Raw genomic sequence first — 12,992 nt, 5'->3', positions numbered from 1 at the left:
TGTGAATGAAAATCTGCATCGCAGTCAAACCCAACTGTAATGTCTCATTCTGTACTCTGCTGTTTCAACAGGGGGAAGCTCCCTCCTCCTGTTCTTAATTACTGCGTGCACACTGCTATATAACAGAGCCTGGCCTTGGAGGGGACTGAGCGCTGCGTATTTACCCACCACACGCTCACAGAGTCACTGCACAACTCGGCTAAAATTACTTCATTTTTGAGACTTGCCAGTTCTCATCACTCTGCTTCCAGCTCTACAGAGTTTCCCTTATATCCAATGAGATCTGCTCAGTGTTAGCATTTATCTGAACCAAGGAAAATGGATCACATACCTAACTGGTCTTTAATGAGGTAGCTGTGCAGCAGTTGTGTTGCATACCCTCTCCTCGCCTATAGTATTCCTTTCCACAGATATATCCCAGGACCAAAGCTAACCATTTGTTATTGAATAAAAATAGCCAGCTTATTTCTCCTGGAAACCTTATAGCATAAGCAATTTTAGTCAAATCATTTAACATTACAATTCACATACCATGAGAGAGGTTTTTATTGCCAAGCTGAAGTGCAGGACAGGAAAAATGGGTAAACCTATTATAAATTGCAAACTGAACATCTGTGCCTGCAGCAATTAATGGAAATGTCAGGTATGATTAAAAAAAAAAAAAAGAAGGAAAGAAGAAGAACAAAAGAGTTATCTTTCTAGTATTAAGTCATCAAATCCCTGTTTGAAAAATGCCAAAATGAATATTTCAGATTTTAAGTTGCTGCATTCTTAAAACAGACACCATTGCCCTATGCTTCTCTCAAATGAGAAGTACCCGAATGTTACCCTTGCAAATCATTGCTCTGCACTCCCAATACTCTTCTATTACAAGTATCTGAAACCCTAACATCAATCTGAAATCAATTTAAAGCTGTGAGCTATGAGCTCCTGCCCTACACTTGCCTCCCATAGAGCCTTGTCACGCTGCAGTTCGTATATTTGCCTAATGGTTTTTCTTCAGATCTTTTACATTCACTGTAATCTATAAGTTCTGCAGCCAGAGACAGGATTATGTCATGACTGTACTTGCAAGATCCCTATTTCTACACTGGATAATCCCATCACCAAGTCCCTTGTATTTGCAAGCAAGAGTTTGGACATGAGCACCAGTTAGAGACATTGCAAGTGATGCTCCCTTGTCCTTCCCTCCTCTTCCTTCAAAAAATCCGGGAACATAAAGCAATGTTCTGAAGTGCTGATAACGGAGGGGAAAAAAAGAATAAGATACCAAAGCAGAGAAATTAAGTCTTGTCTCTGAGGAAGCAGTATTTTTATCTGAAAGTAAAAAAGGAAAACCCTGAAGGTGGGTGAGCTTCCCTTCCTTTTCCCTTTTCCGTTCACAACTTACCCTTCACTGTCTAGTACATCCTTAATGCTAGCCTTGGTGATAATGGCATCATCACACTTGAACCACTGGTCCTTGTGCTGCCGGATGAAGCTGGTATAGTGCCCACTCTCCAAGGTTCCTTGGTGATTAACTACTGCAAACAAGGAATACCTGGCACAGAAAAGAGTTAATGAATGAGTGGATCAAGACAGGCAAAGACATTTCACATTTTAGATGAGCAGAACTTTGTGCTGCTACATATTGATAGAAAATGTAATATAAAAATATCGAAATGTAAACGTATCTGACCCATCAGTAAAACATCAGCTCTAAACATTGGATGGGAAGGTGACATCCTTGCCTGGAGAAAATGAGCCACTTTTTTCTATTCCATTTCTTGCTGTTAATGCAACATTCCAGCCTGATGACAGCTATCAGCTTTACCAATATTAGCTCCTAAGGATTTTTCAATACTGATGTATTCCTGAAGAGGACCACTGATTATCCAGTCTGCACTTCGATTTCCCTGAATAGCTGCTTCAGGGAATCAGGAAAAGAAGGAGCCATCCTAGACAGTTCTAGTGCTGTTGCACCAACTGTCCCGAGTATGGAAAGTTTGTAGCTATTTTGAAAACTGAAAATACTCAGCCTCAACTTCCAGCTTTCTGATCTTGTTGAACTTTTGCCTGCTAGACTGAAAATCGGATATCTCTTTCAGAGAAGGGTATGGTTAGAAGGATATGGGCAGACTGATCCACCTGCTACTAGCATTTGTTTTTTTTTTTTCCTTTAAACTGAAGTCCTTGACTCTTTTGTTCTAAGGTAAGGTTTTCTTTCCCAGTCTTTAATTTCCCTTGTGGTTGTTTTTCAGATATTCTCCACTCAAACCCTTTATTAAAAGGCTATCTATCTTCAAGCCTGAGTGTAAATACAGTGGCACAATGATCAAGCAGTCCCTCTAATTTCACCTGGTATCTTCCTACCTACTTATATCTAAAAACCACAGGGCTCTCCAGACCCAGGGCTGCAACAAGGGCTCCTGTTCAGCTGAGTCTCCCAGAGATTCTTAAGAGCCACCAGTTTTCCAGATGGAGCCTTTAATCTGGCCAGGATGGACAGTGATCTTTGTTCCTAGATGTAGGATGCTAGGATTGCCTCACCTGTTTACCAGCTTCCAGCCTATCCAGCAAGCAACCCAGATGTCTCTGCCCTCATTACCTAATCCTCTTCATCATTAACAACTTTGCCAAACTGTGTGTGTCACGCGTGAGCCTCAGTGATGCACTTTGTTTTCTTTCCTATCTTTGCTAGCACTATTAAACACCACACATCTAACGAGTCGGTCCCTGCCGGAGCGCACAAAACACACCTGCTTGATGTCTTCTTGTACGACATGCACTGAGACCTAGTTAGCTAGTTTTTAAATCCATCTATTGTGAGATCCCAGCTTCTGAATGAGTGTGTTAGTATCAAATGAAATGCCTTGAGGAATTTAAACACATAATGTCAGCATATGACCGTAACCAAACTGTAACATATTAAAAAACAAAGTTTTTGTGGTCAGACCCTTTTTCATAAAACTATGGATACTGGCTTCAACTATTTCTCCTTTAAACTTTTGAGCAAGTTTTACACCAGTTGCTCCATTATTCTGCCTGGAATCAATGCCTGACCAACAGATCGCAGAATTACAAGTTCTGACAGAATATCAGTGTTTGATAAAATTTCTTTCAGGTTTCTGGTCCTTCCTTTGCTGTTCCAATAGAAATAGGATTATTTAAAGGAAAACCCATACATTTTAAAGGTGTAACAGCAGCGCTGGGGTTAATGGCATCAGGCTATGAAGTTGGCTGCCACTAAAGGCACGATAAGCTTTGCAATCGTGGTGAAGCTTTATTTTGCAACAGTTCAGACTTACTGTGCTGTCAAGTATGGTAACGCACTTATCACTGCAGGATATACCGCAGACTGTACAACTCCTTCTAGAAGCCAACCACCTTTCACAATAGGAGTCATGGAATGAACCACTTACTTATTATCATTGTTTAGACTATCCGTCGGTTGCTGGTATTGCCCGTTCATTCTGCTCTCTTTACTGTAACACACACACAAAAATCCAGTCATTTAAAGCAGTGGCTTCCTGAACAGAGTAAATAGGCTGTACACGACACAGCTTGTTTGCTGAAGCTGTGTCCTAATTCAAAAGCACAGCGCTGCTTAGCAGCAGAGAAGGTCTGCTGATTAGGATGCTAAAGATGCTGTATTTGTTCTCGCAGCAATGCTACATGCGAAGCACCATTTCTCCTTCTGGTCAAGGCTTCAGTGCTGTAAATACTGATCTGTTTACATCAAATGTCCCATCCCAAAGCTTAAAAACAGGTTAAGAAAAGATTTGTATTTTAAACCTGGAAAAATATCTAATTACATCAATCCCTTATCCTGTGATGGGTCAATCATCCTGGCTCTGACTTGTAAATTCATTTTGTGTTTTGACAGCAGCAATAGGATTACGCTGTTGATTTCACAGCCGATGAAATTCAGATTACCAAGCTACGCCTCCCGATTATCCTGTCTATATTCCATTATGCTTGATACCTTTCATCAGCAGAGCCTATTCTATCCAGGGAGAATTCACCACAGAGGAATGGGAAACTCAAAATCTCCAGAATGTACTGGAATAAGCTATATATCCCTAATACAACACAATTTAACAGAGCTTCTGGGCCCTCCCTTCTCTCCTGGCAGACACATCTACTTTTCTCTGGGAAAAAAAGAAAAATACTTGAAAGTACTATTTAATTTTTATCTTCAAATACAGCCCTTCTGTTAGGGGATGTCATGTTTTGGTGCTTTCTGCATTGCTTCAGTTATAAATTAGGCCTGAATATCTTTCATATCCTCTGAATGGAATGCCTGATACATACTTGTTACCTGAGCTCATTCAGCTCCTTTTATACATGTATTTTGGCATAAATGTTGTGTCTTTGTAACATCTTGGGAGGTGGGAAAAGTCTTCCTGCATTTGATTAAATGCCAATTAGAATACCTATTTTAATCCGAACAACATGCTTTCCTTGCACCATTCACTTAAGAGACAGTGAAGGTTAAAATAAAAGTTTGCACATGCACAAAGGAGTTTTATAACCTAAGAAACATGACATCAGGCTTGCTAGGTCTAGTTTGCCTGATGATCCAGGAAGACTGATGGGTGAGCACTCAGGTGACAGGAGCAAAGCTGAGATCTCTAAAATTCTGAAGGGATGAAGGATCCAAGTCTGCAAGTTTAACATGAACTAGATGCATAATATGCAGTACCTTAAGTGTTTAAACTGCCTAAACAAGTCTCTTCTGGCATAAAACACCTCTCAATACCTCATCTGAAAACTAGAACAGTTTTGAGCAGGTCTTTGGGGACTGTGAACTGGGTACACACCTGGAAGCCATGAATGGTGTCATGTCCAGCTCCAGTGGAAACGAAACATACGTAGTGATCTTTCGCCTCAGTTTGGCTGAGTGTTCAAACCGCTGCAGACAAAGCATAACCATTTTTTTCTTTTAGAGAGAAGCTGCCTTTTCCACCTTTTATAAACAATAGGTACAAATATTGATAAATTTTTATAAATCTAAGGCATGATGATGTAAAGGCATGTTAGCAGTCAGTATCCAGGGACACCACCGGATTCTTTTCTGCCAGTTAGCTGAAGGCAGGAGCCCCCACTAAATGCTAAAACATTTCTATCAGGAAAATGAACCTCCCCAAATGACATCATTAGTGAAGGAAAACAAGGTATTGATCACAATGTTTACCTTGCTACCTATGTATACAAGCCTATTCCCAACTGACAACAAAAGACACATTAAATAGATAGTGCCCACGGGCTTTAACTATATTAGTGTTCACCTTTGCTATGGGTTATGCAAATATACGGTCCCCACCTCGACAAGCATGCAAAATTGGTGACAGGGAAGTCTTGCCAGGAGATTCCTACACTTAAATCCACTCAGCTAATCATCTCCAACAGCCGGTGGCAAGATTGCACAGCAATACCAATTCAAATCAAGGAAATATGTAAGGTGGCAATAAAAGCCTTGTCCTTCCTTCTCCTACAAGGACCTGCAGTTTCTACCGTACTTTCCTCATCTTGCCAATTGAGCATTAAATGGAAGCAGGAACAAATAACAGAAAGAGATGAATGAGCTTCTATTTAAAGCCAGCTTCTCTCCACATTTCTCAGAAATTCTGCTCTATTTACACTTCAAGTTAATTATTTTCCAATTGTGGTGCCATAACAATTCCCTAGCAACAGATCCAGACTTCAAAAGCTGAGACTTTTGTAATTCTTATCTTTTGCACTTTTTTTGCTTTACTACATGAAAATGAAATTTGCATTTTGGATGGATGGAAGAGCACAATCACCTCAGGAACAGTTATTTATTTTCAAAAATATCTTCAATCACTCTGGGTAACACAAATACTGAATTGAGTGGAGGAAAGGAGTTTAGCACATTTGCATGACCTTGCCCAAAGATCAGAATTGCCTAGGCACATCTTTCAAACTACTTTGCATTAAAAAAAAAATTACTCAAACCATTCCTCCAAACCAAAAACTAACTCCCTGACAAGCCCCCCTGAAACTGCAAGTCAGTCATACAAAAACCAGACAGCAGGCAGAAAAAGAAGAACAAAGAAATCGTGTTGCTATCTATTCCAGGCAGGCTCATATCTTCTGCATATCACAGTGCATTATACTTGGTTAATGCTCAGGGTGCAGCTGAAGAACTGCTGGTATATGAGAATGAACATCTGAAGAACTGACTGACCCAGTCTGAAAATGCCTATAAATTACAAAAATGGGAATTCCTTCTACTTGTTACTAACAGCTTTCTCCAGTAGAAAGCAGAATCAATCTTTTTTATGAATACAGACCTTTCTGTGGCATTCTGTGCTTTCATGTCAAGACCTCTGCAATTGATTAACATGCTTCTCTATGGGGCAGATTTTAAAAACACATTTTAAATTGTTGCTGCATTGGATACAGCATTGCTACGTAATTTAACAATCATTTCATGAATTCTATCCATGACTTGGTCACTGAGACCAAGTCATTGCAGTCATACAGATTATTGGATTTTCCAATACGATCTACTAACCTAACTTTGCAGGCTATTGAAGAAAAACAACGTGCTTCAGTCAAACTCAGCACTTCGTCACAACCAGCACAAAATAAAGGTCTATTTCCAAAAAACACTACTGAAGTTACCCAGGTGTTTTACCAAAGCTGAAAGTCTAGCAATCATACACAAATTAAATAATTCAATTCTGGAGCAAAAGGTGGGAATGATGATGTCTTTCAATATCTCCCCTTAGAAAAAGAAGCAATACAAAGCTTGTACATAGCATATAGGTTAGTGTTTTAAGATCTGCTTTCTCTAAGACATCCTGGTTCTAGGTAAAATGCTGCTTTTCTTTGAGTGATACTAGTGCTACATAAGCAGCTTCTTGAGGCAGTGATCACAGATCGTAACTGATGATCCCGATCCTCAGCTCTGCCTGGGAATGAGAAAACTTTTCATTTGAACCCAGGAAACACAAAGGTTTGCATCAGGAAAGCTCAAGCAGATCAAAGTTATTGTGGTAGCTGCTTCTATAAGTCCTGTGCACCATTTTTCAAAAAATTCTAGACAGATAAAGACATCTCCTTCTCCAAGGGCTGCCTGCTTTGCATCATGGTTTTACTCTATATTTAGGCCACAAAAAGTACAGGACTAAACCATTTGAGGGCACCAACTATTACATTATTTCCCATCAGCGCAGCTGATTCAATTTGGATCGGAAATGCTGAAAACCAGCCCACAGTAATTTTGAGAGAATTAGCTGGGAAGATACAAGTCTTCTCCTTTGCAACCCATAAATTCGGCATTTCTTCCCCACATCCCAAACACAGAATTTCTTTGTAGCGTCTTTCCTGTGGAAGTGCAGGGTCAAAAATTTTACTATGCTGTACAAGTGTTATCGAGGACTGACTTTCATGCATGTTCAGGAAGGTATTAGCCTTCCATTTAGTTTCTGAATTTTGATTTGTTACATTTCCAGACATAGAGCAAGGCTACATTATAAATACAATCACACTATCTTAATAGAAAATCTAGCTGAGCATGCAAGCTGTTCTTGAAATTATTATTTTTTTTTATCACAAAAGATTAGTCTGTGAAAGTCAGAAGACATGCCCAGGAACTTAGCTTATCCTCTCAAAGAGGAATATATGTCCTCTGCTCTGCCTGCCCTTTGTGAACTTACTTTGAGATGAAAACAGGCCACAATGGGTAACTTCTTCATAGTGAGCTGTTTGGTAGATTCCTGGTAGCTATGGCAACCACTACATTTGATTTTGGCACTGCTTCCTAGATGTTCTGGCCTTGTAAACCTGAAAAATAATAAAAAAGCAAAGGAAAGCACAACGTGACCCGAGGGTCTCCAGCACACCTTGAAAACAATGTTCACTTTTTCTCGTGGCTCACTATCATCACAAGACACGAAATTTATGGCGTAAACAATGTTTTGGAAAACAAAAAATACCCTCCAAGACCTACAATAATGTTAAGTGCTGTGCTTCGGATAGCCAAATCAGACATTTTGCTCTACTTGGGCACATTGCCCTGAAATGCATCAACGACTGAGAAAGGAGTTAAATGCTTGCTCATATCCTACAAATGTACCCCTAACTATTAGACAGATAGCAAATATCTTTTCTTTCCAAAACCCAAAACATTGATATGGAAATTCTGAAACACAACGAACTTGGAGATAGAAGACAGCTGTAAACAAATGATTATTTTCAAAAATCAGCTTTTAAAAACTACCTGTTTTCACAGACTGAACTGCTTGAGGGGGGCTATAGGAAAGATAAGATTACAGAGCAGGAAACTGCTTTTAGAAAATACACTACACATTCTCGTGACACATTAAAGCAAAATTCTCCCCTATTTGGTGAATCTTTCAGCACATAATTGGCTAGCAGGACAGGACTGTCTGTTCCTTTTGAGTTCAGATTTCTATGGGGCAAATAAGTATCAAGTCATCACCCCCGAAGGTTGCTTTACGGTTAGGATTTTTGAGGTATACTCTGCTCCCAAATCGAGAGTCTTTGAGGGCATTTTTGAACCTGGATAGCTCTCCTTCCTCATCATCTTTATTATTCTACCTATCTCTATTTTGGAGAAAATTTGTCTGGTTTTGATTTCTGCTGAAATCTCCTTTCTGGCATTGGTTATTTCTCATTAACACTAATTCCCTTGTTTTCTTAAAATTCATAATCTTACAAGCAAGGAGAACCTCAGAAATCAAATGCTATCAATTTTTATTTCAGGAGGATTGGCTTTGCCCCAGGCTATAGGTAACCTCTTCTTTAGACAAAGATCTGTGTTCCTGTATTTGCCTTGAGAGAATGACTTTCTGATGCTCTAAAAGCTTTGAGTTAACTATATTTGAAGGCATGAATTTGTTTCCAGCTACCTTGTTTCCAAAGCTGGCTTAGTTTTCTGCTCAGAATTATCTTTTCATTTGGAAAACTGCACGGCTTTAATTTTTTCTGCCATCCTAGCAAATGAGCTAGCAGCAGCTTCCCCACTCCGCTTAGAGTGGATTTAGATTTACACTTGGCATTGTGTCATAACTTAGATAAAATATTAAAAGCATTGCAAACTCTTTTTGTGTTTTTGTTTCAGCTGACAAAACCAAGACCAGGGAGGCTGAGACAACAGCACTAGTGGTTTAACCACGTACAGCCATGGTGCCTGGCAGCAGAAAATGTAAAATTTACTTTCCATTTGCATCACCACTTTTGATAGCATCTTATGAGGCCCATTTTTTTCCTAAACCTTCTTTGTTTTTTTTCACTTCATTTTACACAAACCCCAAAATATGCATTGAAAAAAATATTTAGGATTAATACCATGATAAAACAAATCCCCTATTGCCATTGTTCACCTGTGGAGAACAGAATGGAGCCAGATTCTTTTTAATCCAGTTTGTTAGTCCCATTTCATACCTCCGCAAGCAGTCTGTGAGAGTGGTGGTGCCTGATACATGGCTTTCCCCATTGACGACACTGCCATCACTCCCCGGACTCAGAGGCCAGAACGGGGTGGAGGAGCCTGGCAAATCCAAACTGATATCCCAAAACGGGTCTATCGTTGTGGAAACACCACTATGAAAGAGAACACAGTTTAATATATATTTAATACATGATTAAAATAACAAAAAAAGAGCAATCTCTCCCATTCTAAGGTGCACACCAGGCATTTAAGAACTCTAGGATCTACATCACCTCTAGAGGGCACTAAAATATGACAAAAAAATACCAAGCAAGAAAAAACACTGCAGTTGCACCAGTTTTTGCATGCTTGATTACTTTTTGAATACTTAAAAGCCGCATGGTTTAGCAAATATATTTTATTAAACACCAACTAGTTGGTTTATTAAATACCAACTAGTGTATAATATTTGATTATACACCAGTTAGTTCTAAAGCTAGTTCTCAGCTTGACACATGGAGCATCCTTCCTAACCAGGCTTAGACAAAAAGGGAGCTAAATACTTTTGCAGTATGCTAGTGCACTGAATTAAGCTTTGCAGTTCACCTTAGGATCTCCTATGGCATTTGGAATTTGAGAGGCCAGAGAGTAACACCCTCAAGAGGTACCTTATGTTCTTGATCAGGTTTCTCTACGAGACAGCTGAAGACAAGGCAGGTCTGAGAACACAAAGTTCTCAAAACTTCATCATCTATTGATTGGAATCTTTTCTTCCAGCATTTAGGTTTTTAAGGGAATCTTAAAACCTGGGTTCTAAGCTCTCGGGTCAGAAACGTTTTCCTTTTGCACTGTTTGTGCCCACTTTCTGGGCTCTCTTCTCTTTGACTAGGAGATCTGAAGACTCTAGTGTCCCACCCTTTTGTTTGGATTCATTTGTGCAAAAAACTTTCAAAAAAAAAAAAAAACCTTTTTGTTGAAGTTGCTTGAAAGCTGATACTGTGTCATAACACATCAAGCCTTTTACTATCATTGAAGGACTCTAGTTCTACCAGGGAAATAACAGAATTTCATACATTTTCATTACAGTAAAGCTTCTGCAAATCTCTCCAGGAAATTGAGAATAAAAGCAGATTTAAACAAGAAGAGCACAGCAGTCCTTCTGCAGGATAGTGTGGATAATGGTAAGGAATGCAAAAACAAAAACCAAGAACTTTGACTTCTGCACTGCAGCAACATCAAATGTCTCGGAAAAAGTCAACTTGCTTCAGTGCACAAAACAAAACAACAAATATGATTTCTCATACTCTTGTAACATTTGCCTGCTGGTACCTGAGACTATGTGATATTAGGCTCTTGAAAACCTCTCCTGATGAAACCTGAGGCTCATCACTGAGGGAAAGTATTAATACGGCTGCATATCAAGCTTTACTCCAAATCTAGTGGTAGCTACATACTTTTTCAAAACCAAAGAGATCTTGCTAGTCATATTTTAGAGGTTAGTAAAAAAGTAGCCTTTCTGGTATGTCCTCATACATGATAATTACCTAGTAACGGACTCTATTTAGCTGATGCTGTATTTAAGCAGTTCTTGTCTCATGGAACCTTGCTAACATTTTATTGATGTTCAATACACAATACCCACTGTACTAGAGGGCTCATAGCTTCCAATCAGAGTGCAAAGCTAAAAAAAAAAAAAAATCACTTACTGGCAGACTTGACAGGTAACATCAGACTGCAGTCCGCCTGTGAAGATTTGGTCTATGATGCAATTACAGTGGTTGGGGTTGTTGGCCTTCTTCCCGTTATCATCACCTGGAGGAAGGCAAATAGACTCAGCAGTCAAAAATCCTCCGTGTGAACAGTGGTTAGTCTTGTACAGAGTTTCTAGTAACTCTTTGTAACGCACAGTCATAGATATGTTGTACAAACTCACACAGATAATATGGAACCCTGAGAACACAGTGCATTAAGAAAAAGGAAACAAGAAAACTCTTAGCAGAATATAGACAGTCGGAAGGTATCTAAATCCAGTTTATTGCTACTGTAGTTAGCAAAGCCACGTCAGCTGCCAGCCAAACCTTTCATCAGGAGATGGCCCTGTCTCCCCTGACTGAGATTTTCTCTGTGCCATGCAGTATAAAGAGCAGTTCTTAAGACACAGGAGCTGCCAAGGTGGTTAATGAAAACGACTGTTTAAACTTCGTTGAGAGGGCCACGGAGCAATATTTGCCTCTAAACAAATGCAGTAATTTCCGCTTAGGCGGAGTATTCTCCGTTCATTATTTTCCTAAATGAACGCAGAGGAGAAACGTCAGCAAACCCTACTTTCTAATTCCACCACAGTCAACACTGGCTAATGCCGTAAGGAGGGGTTTTGTCAAAACTCCATTAAGCCTCAGCCTGTTGTCTGCATCTTCTTGCAACACAAACATTTACTTTTCTTTCCAGTTTCCACCACGAAGAAATGAAAAACGCCCTTATCTGGAGCAGGGAGATAAGTGCAGTGTCTTCTCCCAGCTTCTCCTTAGAGGCGCTGCCTCTCCCGGCTTCCCAAGGGGCAGTGAATTCCTACCTATCTTTCAAGCATTCTAAATTGTCCTTGCAGGTCTCGGAGCAATTCGTTTCTCTGATTGGAGAGCAGAGATTAGGCGATTTCAGCTTTCCTAGATTAACCGAAGCACTAAACAAATATCCACCGCCAACTCTACACAATTCCTTGGAGCACATTCCTTCCATCTTCTGTAAGTAAAATAGGAGTGATAATGCTGTTTCCCTTTGATTTCTAAAACTGTCATTACTTCCTTGGGTTGGGTGGATGCAATTAGTTTTACTTTGTAACAGAGACGCGCACAAGCTATTTCAGAAAAGCTGATAGTTTGAAAAGTAGATTTCAAGATCTCATCTGATATTGTGTAACAGGTAAAGGTAAAGGGAAAATTCAGAAACTGCTAAGGCAGAATTAAGGTATTTTTCCTAATGTTTTTAATTTGACAGGGAATATTTTAGTTTCCCAAGTTAAATAATATCTTTTTAGTCAAGTGTTTTTAATACTAAACAAACTAAAGGCATAGGATAAACAACTTTTCTTGTGTCTAAGGTCCTCTTGTTGGACTTTTCCTGCAGCATGAGTAAGAAGGAACGAAATTAAGTTTTAAAGTTTGTTGAAAGATGCTGAATAGCTAACAAATCTTCCAAATGATAGTAAACGCAGGAGGAAAAACAAAACAAAACAAAAAACCCCACATAAATGATACCCACTAAGCCATGATGAGCAACATTTATATTCTACATTTATATTCTATATGGCTCAGAAAGGCTCTCACTCAGCTGATTGCTTTAGAAACTTATGTCTGAATCTTGAATAAAAGCACACGGTTCCTTTAATATGGCTCTTGTGGAAAATGCTATGAAGTTGTATTTGAAATGTGAGAGCTATCAACTGGAGAAGTTAACAGGCTCAGGCTTAGACAATTTCTGGTCAGAATTTCAGCTAAATCTTACTGAACTTTAGACCTTCAGGAGGCCTAAATTATACTAATCTAATGAATTGAGCGCACAGTACAAAGACTATACAAGATATTCTTCACTG

General features: G+C 39.3%; 1 protein-coding gene across 2 annotated transcripts in view; it reads right to left on the bottom strand.

The window, feature by feature from the left end:
* Positions 1 to 12,992, bottom strand: part of USP22 (ubiquitin specific peptidase 22) — a 92,856-nt gene that overhangs the window by 1,335 nt on the left and 78,529 nt on the right. For both annotated transcript variants that reach the window (XM_088527774.1, XM_088527773.1), the window contains 6 exons: positions 11,110 to 11,215; positions 9,418 to 9,576; positions 7,668 to 7,794; positions 4,803 to 4,894; positions 3,402 to 3,464; positions 1,391 to 1,540 (listed from right to left, as the gene is read on the bottom strand). In XM_088527774.1, coding sequence (XP_088383900.1) covers positions 1,391 to 1,540; positions 3,402 to 3,464; positions 4,803 to 4,894; positions 7,668 to 7,794; positions 9,418 to 9,576; positions 11,110 to 11,215 — 697 coding nt within the window. The remainder of the gene's footprint in view (positions 1 to 1,390; positions 1,541 to 3,401; positions 3,465 to 4,802; positions 4,895 to 7,667; positions 7,795 to 9,417; positions 9,577 to 11,109; positions 11,216 to 12,992) is intronic.

The sequence above is a fragment of the Tinamus guttatus genome, unplaced genomic scaffold, assembly GCF_059628265.1.
Source record: "Tinamus guttatus ecotype Peru unplaced genomic scaffold, ASM5962826v1 Tinamus_guttatus_pri_ptg000291l, whole genome shotgun sequence".
In the NCBI taxonomy this organism is placed as follows: domain Eukaryota; kingdom Metazoa; phylum Chordata; class Aves; order Tinamiformes; family Tinamidae; genus Tinamus; species Tinamus guttatus.
This window is presented reverse-complemented; position numbering and strand designations above follow the sequence as displayed.